The sequence below is a fragment of the Diadema setosum genome, chromosome 17 (assembly GCF_964275005.1).
Source record: "Diadema setosum chromosome 17, eeDiaSeto1, whole genome shotgun sequence".
Classification (NCBI taxonomy): domain Eukaryota; kingdom Metazoa; phylum Echinodermata; class Echinoidea; order Diadematoida; family Diadematidae; genus Diadema; species Diadema setosum.
In genome coordinates, this window is record NC_092701.1 from 13,082,237 (window position 1) to 13,108,246 (window position 26,010).

Genomic DNA, 26,010 nt, shown 5'->3' on the forward strand with positions numbered 1-26,010 from the left:
AAGACCACACATTGTAGTGCACATACAATTTCTATGAAAGTTTCACACATTGAATACACAGTGCACTCCCATTATAACGAAGTTCAAGGGACCAGCACTTTATTTTCATTGTAAAGAAATTTCATTATAGCTGAATAGTAAGGTGTATAATGATATATAAATGGATGGTAATTTGGGGAACTGAATTCTTATTTTAGTAATAATGGAGTGCACTATACAATTCTTGTAAATTCTTGTACAACGAAATAAGAATTCAGTTCCCCAAATCGCCATCTCTATATCTTTATAACTTAACATTTGGTGAACTGAATTCTTATTTTGTTTGACAAGAACTTTGTTCTTATTGCTTTAGTTATAATGGGAGTGCACTGTACAATTCTTGTAAATTCTTGTACAACTAAATAAGAATTCAGTTCCCCAAATTACCACCTACATGTATATATCTTTATAACCGGATGTTATACGGGAGTGCAAAGTACACACCATGTTTACACATGACTTACATCAATGAACAACAGAAGAGACTTCACTTTGTGAAGATTCTACATCACACAGATTAAATCTCATAAATGGCAGGAGAGATTTACTGAAAGAAAATATGACACAAACACTGAATTATTTCACATACAGTGTATACAGACACATTACAGGTAGACTGTCTCTTTCCCATAAAACTACACGCCAATTTTGTATGGTTGTACATCTACCAAAGTCGCTGAAGAAGCTCTTCTCGTAAAATTCCACAACACTGCATAGAAACTTCATATGAGAGGCAGTGGCGAGACAGACAATAGATAAAGGTGCACAGCACACGAAAAGAAAAATTTTCTCCACACTTACGAAAATTTTCTTACATCAACAACAGAAAAGGCAAAACCAACGTTCAAGAATGTGTCTGTCAGGCATTCGAGGCATTAAACATTGCAAAATGTCAGTAATCAGAAAAGACAGCCACTCAAGCCAGTAATGGTGGGCTTTATCACATTCAATGTAAAATCCAAAGGTAATGCATCTTGGTTTTGTGTATCCAATCAAGACGATGTATAGAGACAGACACACTTACACAGAGTTCCAGTAAGCCTTTTTGTGTATTTTTGAGCTATTATCTAAATTGTGTGGTTCTTGTCAACTGAATACTTTATGCATGGTATTTTAGTATGACTTCACAATCCCATTGAGACATTGCAACACATAGATATGTTGCACACACAACATGAAACTAACAGAGAAATACATGTATACACACTACTGATATTTTGAGCTAAATACCCATCCCGTTGGAATGTTATTTTTATGTTAATGTCCATTTCAGCCACAACTGGGGGCTTCAGTATGCCTAGCAAGTTGATTTATGCACTGACATAGCAATGCACCCGACTCATTGCAAAACTCACTGAATCATCTGTTCATTTGGAAGCCCCCAGTTATGGCCGACATCAGTTTAATAGTGTTATAAAACCAAACAGCAGGGGGGTGTTTCATAAAGCTGTTCGTAAAGTTATGAAGGACTTTAATATGAATGACTGGTGATCAGTCCTGATGTGCTATACTTATCAGAATTTCAATAATTCAGCATAAGAACTGATCACCAGTCGTTCGTAAGTCCTTCGTAACTTTACGAACAGCTTTATGAAACAACCCTCAGGTCTATAACTGACTAATAAAAGTTAGTCACAACCTTTAACTGTCCTTGAGCCATCCCATTAGGCAGTCCATGAGACAAGGACAGAGTGATCTAGTTATCTCCACAAACATATTACTTGCATAAATTTTTCTCTGCTTCTTTGTGTAAATATCGTTTGTTTTGCACTGTGCCCCTCAAAAACTCTGACCGTATTCCAGCTGTACCAAAACAATTTCTTTATAATGCAACCTCAAAGACAGATTTTTTTTCTTTAATGTCAAAGAATTACACTGTATATTTGGAAGACTTTACTATTAACAGAAGACATACATGTATTGAAAAATATGTATATCTTCCATGTTTGCATTTTGTTACTTTTTTTTCCTCCAAACTTGCACCGTGCTCCTCAAAAACTTTGACTGTATTCCAGCTGTATCAAAACAATTTCTTTCAAATGCAACCTCAAAGACAGATTTTTTTTTTCTTTAATGTCAAAGAATTATATTTGCAAGACTTGCCAATTAACAGAAGACATACATGTATTGAAAAATATACATATCTTCTATGTCTGCATTTTGTTACTTTTGTTTTCCCCAAACTTGCACCGTGCTCCTCAAAAACTTTGACTGTATTCCAGCTGTATCAAAACAATTTCTTTCTAATGCAACCTCAAAAGACTTTTTTTCTTTATTGTCAAAGAATTATATTTGGAAGACTTGCCAATTAACAGAAGACATACAGGTATTGAAAAATATATCGTCTATGTCTGCATTTTGTTACTTTTGTTTTCTCCAAACTTGCTGAAGTGGGCATGAAAGGATTCAGCTTCTAAAGAAGACATTGGGATGTCAACATGAAATGATCAAGCTAGTTACTGAATTCTTCATCCAGGAAAACAACACCTTATGACATTTCTTGAGCACCCAGAGGGATATATATATATATATACACATATATCCTCTAGAAAACAAGGTAATTTGACGGTCATGCTCAAAACACGTACATCTTATGCAAGCAGCATTATGGTCACACCATTACAATAGGGAGCTTTAGATTTTAGACGCGTGGACGTTCAAAGGGAAAAAAACATGGTCTGAGCGTGCGCAGTAACTTGACGTGCGCTACTGCGCACGCTCAGACCATGTTTTTTTCCCTTTGAACGTCCGCGCGTCTAAAATCTAAAGCTCCCTAATGACTACCTCGGGTAGTTCAATGTACTTTATATTAGAAGAGTGGAAAAATGAGCAAAGAAAATGGGATTCCATCGGGATTCACACCCGATACCTCTGGAGCTAGTCTGGTGCTCTACCAACTAAGCCCTAGTGCAGTGTTTGTCCAAGAAACCCTTAATTCTCAATGCTTGAAAGGTCAGACGCTATAACAGTGTGTATGTGTGTCACTCACACACACACACACACACACACACACACACTTAAACCTGACATAAACCCAAAGGATAATTCAACTTGGGGATAAATGCGAGGGATCACAAAAGTGATGCAGCTTTTTGAGTATGTAACAAACGCAAACACAAGGAAACTGACCAGAAATAAATATCATTTATTAGTGGAAGATGATTGGCACATGAATGGATCAAAACTCTCTCAATATGCTTGTTTGTTTATAAGTTGTTGTTGTTGATAGTACTGCATTCACAAGACAGAAGTTTAACCAACCAGGTTCCATTCTGCTTTGAAGACTTCATGGTGGGACGGATATAGACTGGGGAAGGTGTAATTGGGAAGAAAGTCTGAGGATTCCATCCGTCAAGGGTCGCGATCTCCTCCCTCCAAGTCACCAAACAGTGCTTCGTTGAGTTTCAGTTTGCGTGCATCATTGGCTTGCAGTTGAGCCTGTAAACTAGCAATGCTACGACAGGGAGGCAAGGGAAAGTAGGGGAAGTAAAAGTAATGAAGAGAAATATACATTGAAGATACTGTATGTAACTCTTCATGCGCCAAGGTGAAAACCCTCCGCATGCCACATTATTCTGAGACAGCAACGTAGTCATGCACTGAGAAAACATTCTGTTCAAATCCTTGTAACTTTCATAGATATCTGTTACAAAATACTCTGGATATGAAGTGAGCAAAGTTGCAGAGAAAGTACCAAGTTTTGCTCTGATGTAAATTGCATAACAAGTTTAAATTTGTTTTTCTTTCAGATGACCAGTAGCTATATTAAGGAAAAGGTATGACTTTTACATACAAAACAGTGACAGAAACTTAGAATTTACTAGCAAATTCAGTAAGGAACATCCTTTGATAGTCAATCCATGTACATGAAACGCAAGCTACCCGAGACAGGAATGGAATCGCGAGAAACACTTTCACTGTACTGTGGCATTGGCGATTTATTGATCGGTTTCGGCGAGTTAATGCATTTGCGCAGAATATGCGAAATTGACACGCTGTTGACTGAGTCGGGCATGCGAACATGGCACATAAGGAGTTAATGATCTTGCAACAATGATTTCACTTCCTTCTTATTTATCTCCTACATACATTATTGTACATACAGTTGTGGGGCTTGTTCACTACAAAGAACACCACAGGTCTTCACACAATTGTCTCTCTAGGGTGTACGGGAAAAAAGTTTGAACAATAATGCTTTTTCAAGTTTTGTAATGATGCTGTTGAAGTGATTTTCATATCAATGCCAACTTACTTTTTTCCAAAATATCTTGACATTCTAACTGGAGCAAAGCAGCAGCATTAAGCCTTCAACATTACTCAAGAAACATAGTTTCTTGTTTCTTCTAGCAATTAGATCTTTTTAAACACAGAAATAAAAGGACAGAAAAGCAACAGTTGTGATTTTGTCTAGGTATATCACTCCTGCACTTACCATTGCTTTGGTTTCAGTTGAGTTGATCCACCTAGTTTAGCCTTCCCCTGTGATTTCAGCCTTGCTTTCTCATTGGCCAGTTTCTGCTTGAGGGGTGTGGTTTCTGGGGAGCTGTTTCCATTTCCTTGATGGAGAAGAGAGCATGTTTGCATTCTTTTAAGGACTCTAGAAGCTCATGACATTGAGAGGTATATTTACTTATCAACTTATGTATGACTCACATCTCACTTTCATTTCTGCTGGTAAGAATGGAGGAAAACAATTCTAATCTTGTAACGCTGTACACTGATTTTATATACGGTCAAACCTGTTAATAGCGGCCACCCAAAGGAGATAACAAAAAGTGGCTATTATAGACAGATGGTCACTATAGACAGGGTCATAAAACATGGCCTCTCTTTCTCTGGGGATTTTCGTTTTAGTGGCTGTATACAGCAGGTAGCTGTTATAGATAGATGGCTGTTAAGGCAGGTTTGACTGTACAGTGAAACCCCGTTATAAAGAGTTCGGTTATAACGAGGAACCGCTTATAACAAGGTGATCGCATCGGTCCCGTTTTCCTTTGCGTGTAAACCTATGGCAGAACGAATTGGTTATAACGAATTTGGTTAAAACAAGATTCCAGTTATAACGAGGACATTTTCTGCGCATCATGATAAAGGAAAACATAAGCAATTTGATCGGATACAATGAGGTTCCATTTCTTGACCTGTCGCTTTCAAACAAACAAAACAAAACATTGAAAAGTGAATTCACGCTGATCCCGTTTTACAGAGTCTGTGCTGAACCCAGTAACACACTGCACAAGTGCCCGTCCCGTCTCGATCTCTACATGTACTTATACCGTGGTATCTGAAGCGGGAAGACTCGGAAACAAACATGTTTCAGTCCCGCCGTTCCATATCGCCCATTATCAGTGACGAATAACCGAGTACCATTCCTTCCATGTTTCTTCTAAACCATATAACAAATCATAATCATTCCATTTTCTTTTTCGCTAGGTTCCATTTCCTGACTTGCTGCTTTCAAACACACGACAAACGAAACATTGAAAACCGAATTCATGCTATCCATGTCTCGTTTCGCAGAGTACTGTAGTTCATGTTTTCTTCTAAACCACGCGATAAGACACAGAAATCCTTTCCGATGTTCCGACTAAGTTATTGAACGAAATCATTCGATTTTTAGATTTTCTTTTTTGCGAGATACGCGTGCGTGATATTAAGTCAGACCACACAGCACCGAGAGAAAAAAAAAAAATAACATATATTCAAAAACTTTTCATGTAGCGACACTCATGGCCAAAATGGACAATAATATTATAATGCGTGTGCAACTCATCATTATATCCTTTCCATTTTTAGTTCCGACTTCCAGTTGTTTTGCTGGCTAGTAAATACGAGTGTACAATACATGATTAAAGCCGAAATAATTAATGAAATCATAGCGATCCCGCCAGGTGACAGTAGCGTAAAAATAGTTGAAAAACGCATGTTATTCTACTTCATTGAGTCGGTGTTTAGAAAATGAAAAAAAAAAACGCATTTAACAGTTTGAATAGATCTGGGATTGTTTATTATCATGTAACAAATAATAAATAAATGAGTGTGTATGATTAAAGTCGAAATGATTAATGAAATCATCGCGATCCCGCCGGGTGACAGTAGCGTAAAAATAGTTGAACAGCGCATGTTAATCTATTTTAATTGAGTTGGTGTTCTGAAAAAGAAACAAGCGAATTTAACAGTTTGAACAGATCTGGGTTTGTTCATTATCATTTAACACTGCAATGAAATTTTTTCTTTCTTTCAGAATAGTCTATGAGGTAAAGATTTGCATAAAAAGGATCACAACCTTCCAAATTCAACCTTTTCGCATATTTTTCAAGAGTGGGTGTACAAAACGTGAAGAGATTTTAGGAAGAAAACAAAGAACCCATTTTTTAATCCCTTTGGGCGCAACAATCATACATTGTATAGGATTACAGCCGAAATGATTCATGGAATCATCGCATTCCCGCTGGGCACCAACAGCGTAACATACCTCGCAAGTTACGCTAAACAACGCATGTATGTTACTCTATTTGCGCTGGTGTTTAGAAAAACGTAACAAATGCATATTAACAATCTGATTTTGTTCATTGTCACGAATCACGAATATGATCCTGCCGAGTAGGCCTACTTCTCAAGAACATAATGTGCAACTATTATGCGAAGAGATTTTCGGAAGAAAAATATAGAATTAACGCATTTCAACTCCTACTTTATTCCGTCTTTTTTATGTATCAATTCACAAATAATTTCCCTTTATTGACTCAATAATAATGATCCATAATTGTGTAATAACAATGCAAAGGATGTTCTTAAGTTTGATTGATGGGTATATGACATCGTGCTTATGTTTTTCTTTGTTTTTGATGCGTACGGTTATAACGAGGTACTGGTTATAACGAGGTAATAACGCCAGTCCAACGGACCTTGTTATAACGGGGTTTCACACTGTACGTCCACAGCAGCAGTATTCAAGCAGAAACAATTCACATACAAGTCTTGGCGGAATTACAGCAAACTTTATACAAAGCCCACACAATATCTTCTCTCCTTTCAGAACAGTGCTGAACTTCAGCGAGTTCGTAACAATGACTTAAACAAAACATCATCAGTTCTTTTACTTCTTTATAGATGGAAATGAAAACTAGACTTATGTAAATCATCAATTCTCATGGTTAGACAAACAGGTATTTTAATCGGCACCTGGGGAGAAAAACCAATGATCATCATATTTTTTAGACGAAGCTATCTACTTTCTTCCATAATTCTTTTTGAAATACCATGAAACAGACACATATGATTCATCTTCACATTTCTAGCCACAACGTAGCCACAAGAAATGTTGACAATATATGTGACCGTGCATCACAGAACGAACAAAAAGTCGCACGCACTGATTTTGTGTGAGAGCGGAAAATAGGTGAAGTAGGTCAACCTAGCCAATCTTGGACTTTTTTATATTTTCTGAAAGAGCATGTCTTCTTCTACATCATACTAAAGTTTGGTATCATAAAATGAACAGGAAATTTGGTTATCAGCCGTTTTTCTGGAACACTTTTTAGTGGAATAGTGTGATAAGGTGTTTCTGAAAGAGTCCTCTTTTCATTTGTTAAAAACCCTGCCAATGGCCATTACTTCTAACTCCAATAACTTTAGAAGGGATAAGGCTACTGCTTTGAAAGTTGACATTTATCATCAACAGAATGTGTTAATAAGGCATGCCTTCATTGTTATTGCTCTGGTGTTTATCATCCTATTATTTGTTCCATTCATCGCACAGCTTGCGCTGCTTGGTAAAGATTAAACGCTTGAATAGACCCTGTTCTTCAGAGCCTCTTTTCTCAGTTCACACTTATCAAGGGTGTGTACTTTCTTTCCAATATTTAGATAGGTTAGGAGAGTCCATTTGGATTGAGTTATATATCATTTTAAAGCTTAGAGTCTGCTCTTTCAGAATCTGACCTTAACTAAAAAACCATGTCAGGCGACTTTTTGTTCGTTTTGTGGTGCAGGGTCACATATGGCAAAGAATGGTAGATCAAGGATTATTAACACTGATGTCGTCTGCATCACCATGTAGATTCGTACACTGAATATTTGCATGCATTGCATTCACAACATGCTCAAGCTCCGCACATGTACTGTAAAGGCGAGATGTTTGTCTTCACTCCAGCCATACTGGACGTGACATGTACAAGGACAAGGACTAGAGTGAGTGGAGCTAAAATTGATTCAAGGTTTCATCTTTTATCTCAACTAATATGTTGTTCATGAATAATTGGGTCTTGAGGCAAGGCCAAAAGTTGACAGTTATAAACAGTCAGAACACTGCCTTCAAGGATATCTTGTTTACCTGCTCGCTTGTCCGGTGATTTTGCCTGTCGTCCATTCCTCGTGACTTGGTTCCCCCCTCGAAAGGATGCTAACACCGAGTGCCCTGTCCCCCCTTTGGAGAAATGGAGTACTCTACGTCCTGGTGAGGAGCCCTTTCTCAGGGGTATTCCACTCTTCCTTCGAGGGGAGCCGGGCGTCGGAGGGGCAGACCGTGACGATGGAGAGGAGTTGGCACTCTTGAGTGGGGTGGGAGGGGAGAGGGACGAGGCTCGGCTGCTGTGAGTTGGGGTGAGCAGCAGACCTCCATCAGACATGTCGTCTGGGTTTAGCCAGCTCGTGTCATCCACCGTCGTGCCACCCCCATTCTCCGACAGGATTTGCTGGTTCACAAAGTCCAGCATTGCTTGGAATGTTCCTGGCTGCTCTTGTGGCTGCATCTCTGGCAGCCGCTCTACACCTGAAATAATCGAGTCTGTATCAGTCACATCAGAGAATTTATCCACTTTGCTATGAAATTTAGTCTCTGTTTGATGGTAAGAGAGTTTGACTTTGTCACTTGAGGGAAAGTCACTGTGCTGCTCTAAACTCACTCTATCCCCTTTGAACTCCTGAAATTCTGCTTGAGAGAAGTGTGTTACTAGTCTCTCCTCTACACTGGTCTCTGCTCCACTCTGAGTGTGAATCAATTTGTCAGTGAGCTTTGTGGGAGCTGCACTTTCCTCTACACTGGGTCTCAGCTCAAGACTACCATTCATTCCATGAGAAGCTGGCGATGACAGTCTGTGCTCCAGACTCCCACGGTGAATTCCTGACGAAGGGGAGGATTCAAACATGAAGTCAGCACTGCTGGGTCGCTGGGGAGAAGCTCTGGAAGGAGCTCCTGAGTTGAAGTGAATGCCAAACATGGCCCTCTCATATCCCGATACCTTGGCCTTTAGTCTTGCCACCTCAGACTCCTGGCAAGAAAAATAGAGGAACAAAGAACAGAAATACAAGTACTAGTAGTTCACTTCTTATTTGCAGCAAAGGAATGCAGACTTCTTCATTGTCTTGTTAAACCTGACTCATCAAGTGATTAGCAAAGATTGAGATAAACAACTACATTTGTACAATGGCTAACATTCTACAATACTGTTTGTATTACTTCTCCTATCAGAGGGAGCATTATGAACATACAAAATAACAAGACACACTTCTTGCTTACTATTGAAATGTTGTCTGAAACAAGTAGAATCACATCTCCCTAAGAATTAAAAAAGAAAAGAAAAGCAGGTATGGAATGAAAACCAGTTTTCACTGGTGATTCCCATATTGGACAGATTGTAAAACACTCACCTTGATAACAATAGCCTCATTGGTGGCATTAATGACCTCCCTGGATGCTGCCAGGTCAGCCTCCAGCTCATCCACTTTCTTCAGGGCCTCACTCAGCTCCTCCCGGGCACCCTGTTTGGCTGCTTTCAGCTGGCTGATCTGGAGCCTGGCAGAGGAGTCTAGCTGGTCTCTGGATGCGAGCAGCTTTGCATGGCTTTCCTGCAGCTGGGCAACCTAATGGAACACATAATACTACACACTTACATTGAGACCAGATAGAGAAATTTACCTCATCATTATACAGGCCACCATCTCGAGCATATTTTGCATAGCAGTTGGCTAGTAGTTGGCTAATTATTGCCAATTATCCACCATCAATTATTTGTTGTCGAGATGATACCATTTCACCTACTGATATTGCATTTTGTAACTATCATAAACTGCTCCCTCAAACATGACTCTGAAACTACATCTTGATCCATGGCAGTGCTGCAAAACATAACAGCGGCAGATATTTTAACTTACAAACCACACAGATTGGAACAAGAAAGTTTTACATATGCAAGCAGAGAAGAAGCAAAGCAATAAAAAAATGAGGCCAGTTGTAGAGGAGAATTTAATTTGATAAACTTTAAATTTCACTGTTCCTCAGACCTTCGAACATTAAAGGGGGCATTCCAGACGATTTTCATAATTTCACATCATGTAGTACAAAAATCGACAGTTCCACATATAGATTCGTGGAATCTATTGTTGTCCTTGAGCAGAGAAACCAATAAACTGAAAATCTTAAACAAATTACACTGAACAGTGTTGATGACATCACAGCCTCACATATTTCAGAAATGTAGCAGTGTAATTCCCATTACAATACCGCCTGCTTAACAAGTTCACCTGTGAAGAATCTATGCATGCCTAAGTCTTTTGTTCTGGTTCCTTGAACCCCAACTCATGCATTCTTACGGCAAGGCTGCCATGTCATCATCCTTGTTCATTGCAATTTGTTACAAATTTTGAAAACACCCTCATTCCTCATCCCAATCACTATAAATTCTGAAACTCCGTTTTAACTGGTTTATAGTTGTTCAAATGTAAAAGTCTGAGAATCATCCGGAGGTCCCCTTTAAAAACTGATCTGCCTTACCTCATCTTCCTTTAGCTCCACCTCCTCATCCCGTAGTCTGGCAATCTGCTGCAGCTCACTGGTGTACTGAGTCTGTAGGGCCATCTCCTGGGCCCGGGCTGCACCAAGATCCTCGGCAAGGTGGGCCAGCTCTGAGTCCTTGGCCCTGCTGGCTGCTAGGGCCTCCTCCAACTCACTGGACAGATTATCCTGCAGGAAATCCATTGATCAACATCAGAAATCTAGACAGTTACTTTCCACTCTGGCCAACTATTACATGACTTGGTGTTCAAAAAAAAACATCACACTGCCATCATTGCTCTGTGCACGCGCTTACTCAAAGACACAAACACACAAACAAGTTCAAAATCCTCAAGAAATGGAAAAGACATGCACACATGCAGCATATTGAGTGATATTTTATATCTGCAAGTAAACTCACATAAATGGTGAAATACTGTACCAGTAGAAACTCCTTACTTTACAATTCAGATTTAATTAATGGGCAATAAAGTATTCGTAGCTGTTTACAAAAACATACATCAAACATTTGAATGTTTCTACAGATAAATGGGGCTCTATAAATGCTGTTTCATCATCATCGTCATCATCATCAAATCAAGAAAGATATATTGTACTCCTCACAGAACCCTTACTTTAAACTGGACTGCATGATACTATAGTGACTTGTTTTTCACCTTAACCCTATTCTAACTGGGGGGGGGGGGGGGGGTCAAATTGACCCCCCCTCGACGTTTCGCGCCACGATTCCGCAACGCGCAAAGATTTTGCCGCGTCGTTTCGTGACCTTTTTCATTTGAGTCTCCCGCATATTTTGAGACCAAATTTGCGACGTCCGGGTACACCGTTTTGAAGTTATGCAGTGTTTTGCGTATGCATGTCAACCCGAAAAACACTCAAATTCATGATTTCGTGTGCAAATCCAATGCAAAGTGTGTTTTTTTGTTTAATCAATATAAATTAGATTATTTCAACTTTTAACCATTGAAATAAATCAATTCTAATGCAGATAAGCTTGAAAAAGTGCCTCCAACAAATTTTGGCACAAAACAATAGAAAACAAAAGATCGAAAAAACAATAAAATACATAAGAAATTAACAAAACAATAAAAACAAAAGAAAACGATTTTGATTGTGCTATTCTTTTTACGAGAAAATTGTTTGATGTGTCTTCTTTGATGTAATCCTTCAGTCTTTTAGATGGAGTTATAAGTGAAAATATGATTTCATGCGTTAGTTTGCATAATTAATCTATAAAAAAATATGAAATCAAAATTTTTCTATTGTATGACCATGTTATCTTGTAGTTGACATCCGGCTCTATGTTCAGGCAAAATTTTGCGGCGATCGCGCGATCGGCGGCCGAGATCTGAAGGGGGGGTCAAATTGACACCCCCCCCCCCCCCCCCCAGTAAAAACTTGGTCTCAAATAGCCCAGTTAGAATAGGGTTAACAATTTCCACAAATCTATGGCAGATTAGCAGGATAAAGACAGATCTTGAAAGTAACTTGCTAAGAAAGATGTCTGACCTGTTGCCTGTGAGCCTCAGCCAGCTGTCTCTGTATCTCAGCCAGACTGACCTGGGTCTGTTGGGCCTGCTCCCTGCCAAGCCTCAGATGCTGTCCCTTCTCTATGCATTCCTCTTTCTGAGCCTTCAGGTCTGACATCAGCTCTTCCACTCTCTGGGGTGGGGGTGGGGGAATAGACTTTAACTTTTTATGTGCCACGTTCACACGCCAAGTTCGATGGTGTGCCAAGTTCACATGCACGTATTTTACTCAAACACACAGACCCACCCAAACCAACTGAGAAATCACCAAATATGCTATAGTACAATGAAACTTCACTTGCTGTACCATTCCTCTCACATGTATCTTGCATTGTGTGGTGATTGAATATCAAGTGGTGTTCCTCATTTGGATTTTCAAATAAATTCTCCTTATGTACCAGTTTAAGTTATGTTGAAGTTATGTTGAAGTGAAGTTTTTGTCCCTGTTCTGTGTGCAAAAGTCATGCCTAGACAATAATGTAGTCACTGGTCATTTTCAAGAAAAATCATAGATTTGTCATCAAGTTTACATCAAAGCAATGCTTGGAATTTACTCTACAACTTTGCTCATCGCATGTCCAGCAAAACAAAATCAATTAACAAGTCACATGGAGATGAAAAACAAAATTCTTCCCAAAGCATGGCTGGTTGCAGTCTCAAAATACGAATGTGGCACACAGGGGGTTTACACCGTAGTACATAAATAGATAAAATACAGTCACACCTGAATAATAGCTAGCTGTGTACAGCATGAAACGCATGGTCATCTGCACTGCCAAGGGCAGCCCCATTGTACAGCAATACAAAGTTTTATCAGCTGATATCACAGTTTATATACAGACCCATTCTATAAAAACAAATAACGCACAGGTGTAAGATTGTGATGTCGGTGGAGAAGCAGCACACTTTCAGGTATTCGCAATGTCGTACAACATGCACTCGGCTGCGTTGTGCATATACTGCAACATTGCAAATGACCGAGAGTGCCCTGCATCTCCACTGACGCACTTTCCCCTGTGTATTATTTGGATACCAGTAATATAGAATCAGCTTGCATGGACATGTTGCAAGAAATCGTTTAAAAGAAAAAGAAAGAAAAAAATGCAAATACAAGTGAAATTGCTGTCAAATATTTTGCTCACCTGTTCTAGCCGTGTCACTGTTTTGCTCTTGAGTGCAAGCTCACCATCCTGTTTTTGTATAGTCTGCTTCAGGTCATGTAGGCGTACTTCACTTGATTGACTATCCTCCCTTAGCTTCCCTTCCTTCTCTTCAAGCTCTGTAATCTGGTAGTACGATAAAAACGAAGCTGATTGTATTATGATGAGTTAAAAATCAATTCTTCCACCTCAAATCCAAGTTCATTATCTGTCAAAATTGTCCAATTTACGGACATGCTGTGCATGATTAAGAATATGTACTTTGTATGTCCACTGTCTTACCATTTCAGACATCACATTCAGCTCATCACTGCACAGTCCCACTCATTACATTTCGTGTGTTGTCAAAGCTTGAACAGCCATCGTGAACAGCACCTCAATCAAGTTGGGAGTATCAACCCATTCCGCCACAATTCTCTGAGAGCCTTCTATGCCCCCACACAAGACTGTTTTTGCAGGTTGACAGAGAATGGACAGGTTGGTATTTCTCCTGTGCGGAAGCAATCAAATGGTACGGTACATACACCCCCTTTCCATGGTCAACTATATGTTCCATCGAACAATGAAAATATTGGTCGTGCGCGAGGAATGAATCATTTACGCTGATGGGTTCGCAAAATCTTTTGATATACACAAAACAAGACAATGGGGTCAATGAAAGCCAAAATCTACTAAGCTCAGCCTTGATCGCTATGTAGATCTTCATACAAGTTTTATAGCAGAACAAGCACACACTACATTGGAAAAGGGCAAGTAATACTGTGATATACACATTTTTCATACAGAAAGGGAACAAATACTGATAGAGACTCCCATCTTTCTATCAAAGCCATTTTTCTGGGCAATATGATACAAATAAACATGAAGTCAGGCCAGAAATGCAGGCGCCCTTGTCTACATTTTGGGAACCACAAGGTTCCCATAAGGAACAGGTTAACTTAGAGCACACAGCTTGAGCCTCACCCTCTGCTTGCTCTGCTTCAGCTGATACTGACACTTGTTGAGACTTGTCTGTAGCTGTAGGATCTCTCTCTCCATCTCACTCTGTCTCTCCTTCACTGTCACATCCAGCTGACTAACCTGCATTGAACAGAAAACAGTGAGTTGGCTCATTAGTTAGCACGTCTGCCTTCGACCAAAGCAACTTAAGTTCGATACCCGAGTTTCACTGAGCAATGTTGTGTGTAATCATACCTTTAGCAAGAGGCAAAACACTCTGTCCCTCGGATAGGACATAAAATGGAGGTCCTATGTGTGAGAGAGTAACAACTCAGGCACGTAAAAGATCCCGCTTCATTCATTCATTGCAAAGAGCAGGGTGTTTAACCCGGTGAAGTGGCCCCGCCTCACATCCAACCGGACCCAGTGGAAGACCAGCTTAGTGTAGCTAAATATGGGCTATCCAGCCATTTTCTCAGATGGAAAAATGAACAAACAAACAAACAAACAAAACACATACTACAGCCACACTTCACTAGGGTACAGTAAAGTCTAGTATATGGCTTATGCAAATTTGTGATCACTATTATGTACATGACACATCATTATGGCAAAAGACATCCTATAATTAATAGGCTGACACTTACATGTGTAAGGTGTGCCTATTTTGTGCTTAAGTCCAAGGATCAAGGTTAAACCATGGATTAAATTGATTATTACTAACTCTATGAATTCCATATGATGTATATCATGTGTCCTTGCAACTCTGAGATCTATTTGAAGCTCACCACCAAGAGTGGACTTTTGTAGGAGTATGCTTTTGGTTATCAGGTGTTGGTCTTAAAAGGCAAACACTTCTGAAATTATGAAAATGTTCATGTTGTAAGAAGTCTTGACTGAAAGCAGAACACACAAATGAGCGCGCTTGTCGTCTGCAATAACGTCAAATGGTTATAATGCTTGCTTGGTAGATTTCACAATCAAACTTGCACTGCACACAGTACTTATCATCTTTGGTTTGTCAAGTATATGAAGTGCTTATTTCAAGCCACAATCAGTTTTATTTGAGGCAAGAAAATCATCTACCTCTTCTTATCCTCAAACAAAACTTCGAAAATGCAAGTCATGGCAACATGGATTGGTACGGAAAAGTTCTATCAAACAACAGAATATAATCACACATCGACGAAGGGCTCCCTCACCTGGGCCGATCGCTGGAGTAGTTCCCTCTGACTGGTCCTCAGAGCTAGGTCCATCTCTGCCATGTCTCTCTCCTTGCACCTAACCTCCTCCTGACTCTGTCTGTAAACCACAGATTAAATGTACATGTTAGAGACCAATTAGAGTGGAGATACCATGGCATGGGAAGGCTGGTGGCCTGGCTCGGATATGTTTGAGAATCCCCGTAACAAATTGGGTACAGCTTTTATTACTGATTTCTTCTAATCTCTCTACATAAGTACATACACAGCCCAGCCCCATATATTCAAATTTACCCCTGTAGGTAGGAAATGAAGATTGACTCCATCAGGCCGCCCATGTGTTCGTGTGCTACCGGATCTTTAAGATCAGCAGAGACAGAGAGAGAGTGAGTACAACTCTTGTAGTCATGTCATACATCTGGAATCATGAAATGAATCCTGAATACTAATGAATGACTTTACCAAAAATGAAATATATCATGAAGAATACAAACTTGAAACTTTCTACTGATAAACAAATCATTATGGCATACCTAAAACTGTCACACCACCTTGAAAACAGTGCAATTTTCTGACTATATACTAGGGCGTTTTTGTTTTGATTCATGTTCTTCTCAAAATGTCGCAACATATGAATGTGATTGAATAGATATTTTTGTCACATATTGGGGACAGGATCAAACTGAAACCATATGTCACAGTTTAAAAGTAGCAGCAACAGTACTCTTATGGAAATCTGAAAATATTTTTGTACAGCATTATTCACAATACAACTGGTAAACTCTACATACTTTCTGTGTTTTCCTACATTGATCTTAGACAGTCAGACACTTCTGGGCTGTTTCATTTGGAGCTAAAATCAATCCAAAGGTCAAATCAACAGATCTTAGGGACTATTTTGGGATCACAGTCCTCAGAAGTTAGGAACTGTTTCACTAAGACATTTGGGACCAAAATCTTGTTCATACCATGCCATGTTCCAGAATACATTTTGTTATATCTATGTATCCTTGCCAACTACATCTGTTCTGAATCTGTTCTAACTGTGGGGTTATTGTTTGGCACAATATGGTTCCAATGTTAGTAAAACAGGGTCCAGTTCTCACTCCAGTGCCTGAAAAAGTAGGCCGAGGGATCAAGTGAAGTCCCAGGATTCTAGGCTGACCTGAGGGAGTCATTGAGCTCCTGCATGCGCTCCTCTTTCAGCTTGTTGTCAGCCTTGCTCCTCTGCAGCAGCCGATGGAGCTCTCCCAGCTGGGTGGCCGCCTCCCTCAGGTCTTCCTGGGCCTGATGCAGCTCGTCGTCAAGGTGACGGCATCGCTCCTTGGATTGCCGGGACTCCTCACGGGTCCTCTCAAGCACCTCATCCACCTCCTTGGCTGGGAGGGACATAATAGCAGCCAAGGATGGGATTTTATACACAGCTATATGAATCTTTGCTTTGTATAACATGTCATTTTCATCTTTTGAAGAAGATAAAATATCAAATTTTGCATGATTTGACACAAACAATGTGACAGAAAGACAAAGATGGGAGAGTGCTATACCATATTCTAAGGACTGACAACTTATTCTCCTGCAAACACACAGCATTTTATCGCCTCATTCAATGAAGAGCAAAACTGATCACTAATGTAACACTCCAACATCAACAAGTGGCCTTGAATTCAGGACTTGAAATTTGAAATTATTCTGTGCACACACACGTTTTCCAATGTGTGACACATGATATTTGGTTTGCTCTACCAACTGTACATTAATCAGACTCAGTAGAGAATGAAATTTTGGGGTTGGCAACCAAATAAGTTCCAACTGATTGCATATATGGTCTTTCAGACCTGAAACTGTCATTAGTGTAAGTAAATGATCTCAAAAGGTATTATTTTTCTTTATCCTCGGCAGACATGTAGCAAATACAGGCAAGTGTACTGTGGTACATGTTTAGTGATGCCCTTCATGTCACAGGGCCAATACGAGTGTATGTGTCTTATGTGTACACACAGATGCTGAAATAGCAGGGTTAATGATTGAAAGTACCGTGTGTCCCCCAAAAAAATTACAACAGGACCCTCCGTAATGATAACTTTAAAAATAGTGAATCAATCTAAATACAATTTCAGGGTACGAAACTATAACTCATTGCCCACATCTTACAGAAAACCCCATTTGATTTGCTTCAGTCATCAAAGAGAGATGAGGAATTTTGTAGAGCATGTCAGGAATCTCTTCCCGCTAAGTTCTGTCTATTGTGTTCACACACAAGAGCATCCAAGTGCTAAACTTGGAAGAATCAGACTAATGACATGCTTTACAACAATACACATTTCTCTGTGACCGCTTAACCAAATTGAATGGGGTTTTTGTAAAATAGTGCTAAGATGTTATATTTTAAGACCCTGAAGTAGCATTTAGACAATTTAATCATATTGGGTGTTATCAATGCGAAAATCTGATTGTAATTTTTTTTTTGGGGGGGACATACTGTACAGGCGTGTGCACAATAAAATCAAGCCTGAGATTTCACATACCATTCCCCAGCATGTCCTCAAGCTTGGCTTTGGCTGAGTTGAGTTCCGTCTCCAGCTGTGCAGTCTTCTCTCCTTGATTCTCACCATCCTGTCGAGCTTCTCTCAGCTTCTCTTCTAGGTCCTTGGATGTCACTCTGGCTTGGCTCAAGTCTGTCTGGGCAGTGCTAGAGTGTTACAATCCCACATACACAGAGAGACAGAAAGAAAATAAAGATGTGTACATCACCTCATGCAGTACTCCATCGTATCATCAATTTGGCTTGTGATTTGGCATGTTGCTGTATGTTAAAGAGAAGGTAGAACTGGATGAGTATAGAGTCAAAAAGAAGAAACTCGGGATCTCTAGTTCAATTCCACACATGGGCTTACATTTGTATGTGACCCGCTACAACAAAAGGATTTGAAAGTCGAAAGTGTAATCTCTGTTGTATATTTCTGTAGTGTTATCTGTCTGTCTCGTTTGACTTTTATGAATGAGTTTGTGACACAGGGCCTCTAGGGAGAACAGTGCATTGACTACTGATAGGGCCACCCTGTATAAATATGACTAAATAAATAAATAAATAAATAAATAAATAGATTTCTTGCCTTTCCTTTGATTATTTAGCTTCGAAATTTTGGCAGATGATAGACAAAACATTAGGCTACAAAATTATGCCAAAAACAGAAATCTGATTGTTTTGACCAATTTTGATGATGTGACTTCAAACTCGATTTTCTCGGCTCAGCCGTCAGCGACTTTAGGATCCTTTTGTTGTAGCGGGTCACATATGCCTTACTTCACCTACTGACATAAGAACAGACTGGAACTTTTGCCAATCTGAAATTTCAATTTCAACAACTTTAGTCAAGGTAGCTCAAGAATTTTCTCTCGTTTATTTCCCATCAACAGATGAGAGGAAAGATGATTCAGACTCTTTATGACTTTTCCTCTGGGGTGACTTGTAACAGCTGGAAAAAATAGCAACTATCAAGCAACATCCACAAAGAAGAGATTCGGATGCATGATAAAAGAACTAAACAAGAACTAATACCACTCTTGGAGTTTAACTTACACTTCCTAAAAGGGTCATAGAGAGAGAACATATTTCTTCCTCTCTTTCCAATATTTCACATGACAAAGTACAGGATCTACACATTTTCCCATATCACTGAGCAGTGGACACATTTGGTTTGGCAAAGAATGACTGTGCATGCACGAGGCCAAGCTTCTGCTGTCATGGAGACTCCATGACAAGACCAGGGATGCTGACCTAGTATTAAACAGCATTGCAGTATTTTGAGGGCTGAAAAGGCAATTGCTACTTTGTTGTTGCTGGAAAGTAGCATTTTTTACCTTTCCTGCAATAAACTTGTGTAGTAGTCCAATTCTTTCTTTTCTTCTTTTCTTTTTGAGTGTGTGTGTGTGTGTGGGGGGGGGGGGGGGGGGGGGAAGAAAGGGTTTTCCCTGAAACCTGCAGTATTTTTTGCTAAAAACTGTGCAGAATACTGGTACATGTACCAGTTGGTATGTTTAAAAGACACATCACAACGCATGCTACCGCTGATCTAACCTCAGAATTTCCTTAGCTTCCCTCAGCTGCTGGGTCCTGTCTTCCACCTCAAGACGGGCTTGGTGTAGCTTCTTCTCCAGGGAATCTCCTTCCCTGGCTGCTGTCACACGCAGCTGGCCTAACTCCTTGGTGAGACCAGATACCTGGGTGAAGAAGGGTTTAACATCTCACATCACTATTAGTCATGTCATATTGATGTATATGAAAGACACATCCATACCACAGCAGTTTGTCACTTACTATGGACACTTTCACGACACAACTGGAAACCTGTCAGTGAAATCATTGTATTTTTTAAAATCTTATTTCAGCATCATTGCTAAATGCATCATGATAAATGAAACCTATTTTTCAACTTTCATCTCATACCCAGTGTCCATAAAACCCAATCCAAGTTTTATACACTAGGCAAGTCCAAAACAGTCAAGACAAAGTATACCCTGCCTGCAAATTAGTTGTACATGTGGTGTCCTAAATACGGTTGTAGCCAGCTTCTAGCTTACAAGCCAAAAGAGCACAAAAAGAGAAAATTTTGTGTTTTTTTCTTGTTTACTTTTGGCTGTAATTATCAAAAAAAAAAACAATATCATCTGCCTTTTTATAACTTATTGTGGCAGTCATATCATACACTCTTAGTGAAATTGCAAGTCAAACCCAGTTGTTCAGTTTGAAATAAAGTACTTTGTTGCTGCTGTTGTAACATCCTGCTTTTTTTTTTTATAGGATAATCTACTCCAAAGAGTACTGCTTTGACCCCTTTCAGCGCTGAGGGGTAAGGATGAGGATGCAGTGTGTTACCTGTTGCTCCAGCTGTGCCTCCCGGTCCTCCAGCTCAGCGATCCTCTCCGTGCTCTGCTGCAGCATCTCCTGTCTCTCCCTCAAGGCCTGCTCTAGCTCAGAGGACCTCAGTCCTCTCTCCTCCATCTCGGCGGATGCCTTCCCCCAGCGCTCCTCAAGGTCAGCCACCTTCAATACGAGTATAGCACAATCCACATCCATCTTAATATGTCATTCCAAACTACATCTCAAGAGACTTTACCCCTTCCCCTGCAAGCAACTTTGTGACAGTGTGTACAATGCTATTGAGTCTGTGTCCATTGAAACTCAAAGCATACAAAGTGTTAAGAAAGCACGTAAAGTCAAATGAGCAGAATGACCTACAGATGAAGTTTTAGATTTTAATTTTCCTATTTGTTTACAAGCCTGTTATTATCTAGACAAAAACATATACCTGTGATAATTTTAGTGGAAGAGTTGATGTCATCAGCTGACAGGAAAAGTCTTCCTTTTAACCGTACACAAAACTTTACTACATTTTTTTTTCCCCTTGTTGAAAAGACAAGAATGAGATGTATCTTTCATAACAAATTATTGAGGGCTTGTAATAAGCTAGCAACAGGAACACTGTGGGGGGAAGAGGTTGCAGGTGCTGAATCCTGCCCCCTTCCCATTAAAGATATACATTTATAGTGTACAAACCAATGAAAGAGTTGTGAAGTGATGACCTCAAAGCCTGTTCCACTATGTGTGTGTGATTGCAACCAATCTTACTATTCAGTGAAAACCTGAGAACCATCATGTGTGTCTAACGTTTCTCTTTGTCACACAGCCAACTTGAACATGATAAGGAATTGCACTTAAAACCATTCAGAACTTAACTGTGAGGAATGGTATGTCAAACCTGTGTCACTGATCAACACAAACATGAAATGTACTGGTGTCTGTCACTCATATTTTTAGGGATCCCAGTTAAAATGGGAGAGGGCCAGAAATACATCTACATGAGGCTACTTTGCACACAAAAGGGCCTGAACTTTGATACTCCAAGGGTCACGAAAACTGACATCACTGTATTATTCAAGTTTCACATGAGCAGACTTCCACTCGAGCCTTACCTCTTTGTTCTTCAGCTCAATCTCCTGATCATGTTTCTTCTTCTCCCCTTCCAGCTGGTCGATGTACATCGCCAATTCCTGTTTGCAGACAACGAGGGCAGCCTCCATCTGTGACAGTCGAAGGGAGCCCTCGTCTGCTCGGTTCTGCAGGGTGTTCCACAGCTGCTGGTTCTCCACATTCTTCTTGATAACCTCCTGTGCAGATTCAAAAAGCGTCATGTTGGTTTAGTGACAGAGCAACACTTTACACATCATTGTTTTACTGAGCAAACATACAGATTTGAATATGGATATCATGCCAAATTGTTCACAGATATATCCACCACATGTGACAGGAGTACTACTTCATTCTCATATCCTTTTCTGTTTATGAAATAAGCTCAAATAAGAGGCTTACACAAAAACCAAATCCTACTAGCAAACAATGACAATACAGTACACTCCTGTTATAATGAACATGGTCATAACAAAATTGTATTACAAAGCAGTAAGAATTCATGGTCCTAAAATTTTTGTCTACATGTATGTCTTTATATACTTTATTCATTTGGCTGGTATAAAACATTTCAATATGATGAAAGAAAACTGCAGGTCTCAAGTAGTTTGTCATAATGGGAGTCATATTTATCTATCCTAGATCATAATCACTCATTAATCTGCGATCACCTTAGCCAAATTCATTCTTATCTTGGCAGCATTCAGAAGGAAGTTCCAATAATATGCTTCCCTTTTTGCTCTAGACTACTAAAGTGGATATACAAAACACAAAAGAGGTGATGAGTTCTGGCACTCCTGGTGTAATATTCTACTCATTATATAATGATAGAATTATTAAGTCAATCTGCATTTTACACTAAGAACCAACTCTCATGAGTTTGTAATGACAGGATGACAACTTCCCTGTCTCATTTCCTTTTATTTGACATCAAATGGGATACCTCTCCACTTTGAGTATATCAGAGTCTCACACACACACACGGGGACCAGAAGGCATCACAAACCTTCTGGCTCTCGGAGAGATCGTCTTGAAGGCGCTGCAGACGTTCCTCTTTCTGGCTCACATCTCTCTCGGCCTGCTTCTTGACTTCTCTCAGGGTGTGCAGGTCGGTGGTCTGTGCCTCTGTTTTTTGCTGCAGCTACAATCACAGGACAAATCAATAAGCATCCAAATATCTTTGAGTGACTGACAATGATTGGCAACAAAGAATGTGCACTTAATTTTGAGCATAAAAGATGATTTGGCCACAAAATATAAAAGGAAACCATAACAAAACTTTATTTTCAACATTACTCCGAGAGACAAAAATCTTGTAGAAGCATGTGATCTACATTATTTATTTATTTATTTATTTTTCTTTTTCTTTTTTTTTGGGGGGGAGGGAATTTTTGAACCTGGTAAAACAGCATGACTGATACTACCCAAGGATAGATATACCATGAATGATGGTTTCACTAACCATTTCAAGCTGCTGTTGCAATTCATGGCACTGCTCAGAATTCAGTTTACGCATCTCTGCAAGCTTTGCTGCATACCCCTCTTCAATTTGCTCTCTGCTCTTCAGCTCTTCCTGATGAAAGAATAGAAAATAAAAACTAATATGAATAATTCTAGAGATGACATATTCACAATACAGAGACACATTAAATCCTTTGTATAACAACAGAAAGGTAGATCAAATCGGTACATTGCGGCAAACAACCGTAGCTCTGTGTACCTTTGCTGAAGTCAGCTGTGATGACTTAGCCTCCACTTCAGCCTGAAGTTCTTGTAGTTTGGCCACATGGGATGAGAAGGCTGAGGTCTTCTCACTGAGTTGAGACTCCAGAGCAGATACCTGACCTTTGCACTTTTTCAGCTGTTTAGAGATGAAGATAGTGGTAGGCAGTTTACTGTTTCATGAACGTTATTATTCCAATCCATGCAATAAACCATTCAATACACTCTCAGACATGAATGTTTCGCAATAAACTACCTTTATTTACCTGCTACCTGCTATAAGGATTACAACCAGCACTGGGCTGTCGCGCAGAAGCTCAGTGGTCTAGGGGATAAGACGCATGTCCGGTAATCAGGAGGTCGTAGGTTTGAATCCTGCTGGAGTATGTATGACCATGATTTTTTATGTCATGGCTTGTACTGAACACTGATTAATTTGGTGCATACTTACGCTAATACATGGCAATTTGTCAGTCAGTTGCAAAACTTTGCACTGTGTGGCAAGGAATTTGTCTTTGGGGTATGATGGCGACATTTACACTGATGTGTATCTCTCATTTCGTATGGCACTTAACTGAACAATTAAAATTGTAAAAAATATGACTTGAAAGAAAGAGGAGGGGCTTGAATTCTCATGAACGCTCAGACCATCTTTTTCATTTGACACCACAGTGCTAGAGTAGAAGGGAACAAAACTTTCACATTTTTTTTTTTTGATGGCCCTGACTGTTTGTTGTCATACTGAGTAAATCTTTGTGCATTGATTAAATCCAAGCCTAGAGGAAAACTGTGACAGAATTAGAGTTCACAAATGTACTGAAGCTAGTGTGTGCCTCGGAGAATACAAATTAGTTCCTTGTCTTCTCAACCTTTTTTGGGTCTGACAAAGCAAGAATGCAAAGAGGTGAGATCCGAGATCTTGACTTCTTGGATATGAGTTTTGGACAAGAAGATGAGATGTAAGATCTTGTCATCTTGCCCTCTTTGGTCTGAGACGGTGGGATGGCAAGATCCAAGATTTGTTTTCTCAAGTTCTTGGACACAGATAGGTTAACACGGCAAGGAATTACCTTGTCTTTTTGGTAGCTTTTGTATACTTCCATAGTAAATGTGTTCATATTGTAAGCACAAATATGAGATGCCTCGTGTTAGAAAATGTGCTCGGGGCTTTGGAGTCTCAAGGAAAGAAGACTGACTTGTAATGGTGCTAAGATCTTGATAGCATCATACCTCCTTCTCAAGGACTGCCACCTCGTTGGCCCTCCCCTGGACCTCAGCATGGAGCTGAGCTAGCTGGCCGTCTCTCAGGGACATGCGGGACTCGGCAGAGGCCCGTCCAGCCTCGGCCTTGGCAAGCTTGCGCTGGAGGTGGTTGATATCGCTAGACTGCTTTCCTGCTTTGGACTCGAGACGGAGAATCACCTTCTCCAGTTCCTGGGTCTTTTTCTCTTCTATTATTATGACAGCACAGGGATTAATGGATGACAGCAAGATAGGGTGACTCCATATGATGACCAGTAGAATCATACGGCCAAAATTTTCAGTTTTCAGTTTAAAATGAACGGTATAGTTTTGGTTAAGATGGGGATTCAGGTTTTAACTCTTTGTGAGATAATTAGAAACCACTTACTGTAAAACATGATATATTCGCGGCATGAAATTTTGGTGAATTTGAGCCGACGGTCTTTTTTGCAGCATGAAATTTTCGTGAATTGCCACTGGCATTTAATGCATACAGTTTTGACAAGAACTTTCGCATGTATTTTAATCTTGCGAATCTTGGCGCTCGCAAAATTCGTGAAATTAAAATGCATGCGAATATTCCTCGTTTTACAGTATATGAAATATCAATGAGTATACAATTCCATGAGGAATTCAAAGTTTATTTGATGAAAATCAGATTTGACATGGCAGAGATATCTAAAAACAAAGCAAAACAAAGTGGTCTTATCAAAAGGTGGGTCCAACCCCTGATGAAAATGATTTTGATGCTCACCTAGCTTACTCTTTTCCATGAGAGCAGCTAGCTGGGCGCGCAGGCTGGTGGGACTGCGGCTGGACCCCAGCTCTGGCAAGGACGACAAGCTTGACTGGGGCAAGGGCAGGTTGGCCGAGGATTTCACGTGCTGTAATTCGGCATCCTTCACGGCAAGCTGAAGTCTGCCAATCACACACAACAAATCACAAGTCACATGACCAAGATGGCAACTGTACAGGCTCATCTGATGCCATGTCACACGATCTGCACACATCTTTATCTGTGAATTGTTTTTATTTGGCTCATTCACTGTTGTGTCACCAGAATTAAACTCTTGTCATTAACCTGTTGAGGACGAGTCCCGAGTATACTCAAGGCAGGCAAGTGTCTATGGGAAATGCATGTTGTAGCAAAATCAAAACCGTCCTCAACGGGTTAAACATGTCTTTCTGTAAGTCATACCTGATAACTGCAATCCAAACTATTCTCAGTATCCTAGTTTAACTCATGACCTTTGAATGTTCATAATCCTTCTATAGAACAAGCTGAAATGATAATCTAATCACATGAATTAGCTTTTATCAAAATGAATTAGTTTAAAAACTAGATTACAATCTTGTGTTGGAACAACCCAAACTGATGTGTTTAATGATAGCAATAAATCAGTATTGGAAA

General features: G+C 39.8%; 1 protein-coding gene across 1 annotated transcript in view; it reads right to left on the bottom strand.

Annotated features, from left to right (window-relative positions):
* Positions 1-3,051: 3,051 nt before the first annotated feature.
* The window catches only part of LOC140240451 (uncharacterized), a 44,554-nt gene continuing 21,595 nt past the window's right edge, over positions 3,052-26,010 (bottom strand). Inside the window, exons 10-28 of the mRNA XM_072320222.1 lie at positions 25,354-25,517; positions 24,588-24,808; positions 23,356-23,496; positions 23,098-23,208; positions 22,642-22,776; positions 21,641-21,835; positions 20,544-20,711; positions 19,746-19,888; positions 18,193-18,356; positions 16,830-17,043; positions 15,665-15,764; positions 14,487-14,603; positions 13,506-13,649; positions 12,344-12,496; positions 10,814-11,002; positions 9,691-9,903; positions 8,375-9,311; positions 4,472-4,595; positions 3,052-3,493 (exon numbers count right to left, since the gene is read on the bottom strand). Of these exons, the coding sequence (XP_072176323.1) occupies positions 3,391-3,493; positions 4,472-4,595; positions 8,375-9,311; positions 9,691-9,903; positions 10,814-11,002; positions 12,344-12,496; positions 13,506-13,649; positions 14,487-14,603; positions 15,665-15,764; positions 16,830-17,043; positions 18,193-18,356; positions 19,746-19,888; positions 20,544-20,711; positions 21,641-21,835; positions 22,642-22,776; positions 23,098-23,208; positions 23,356-23,496; positions 24,588-24,808; positions 25,354-25,517 (3,736 nt within the window). The 3' untranslated portion in view covers positions 3,052-3,390. The remainder of the gene's footprint in view (positions 3,494-4,471; positions 4,596-8,374; positions 9,312-9,690; positions 9,904-10,813; positions 11,003-12,343; positions 12,497-13,505; positions 13,650-14,486; positions 14,604-15,664; positions 15,765-16,829; positions 17,044-18,192; positions 18,357-19,745; positions 19,889-20,543; positions 20,712-21,640; positions 21,836-22,641; positions 22,777-23,097; positions 23,209-23,355; positions 23,497-24,587; positions 24,809-25,353; positions 25,518-26,010) is intronic.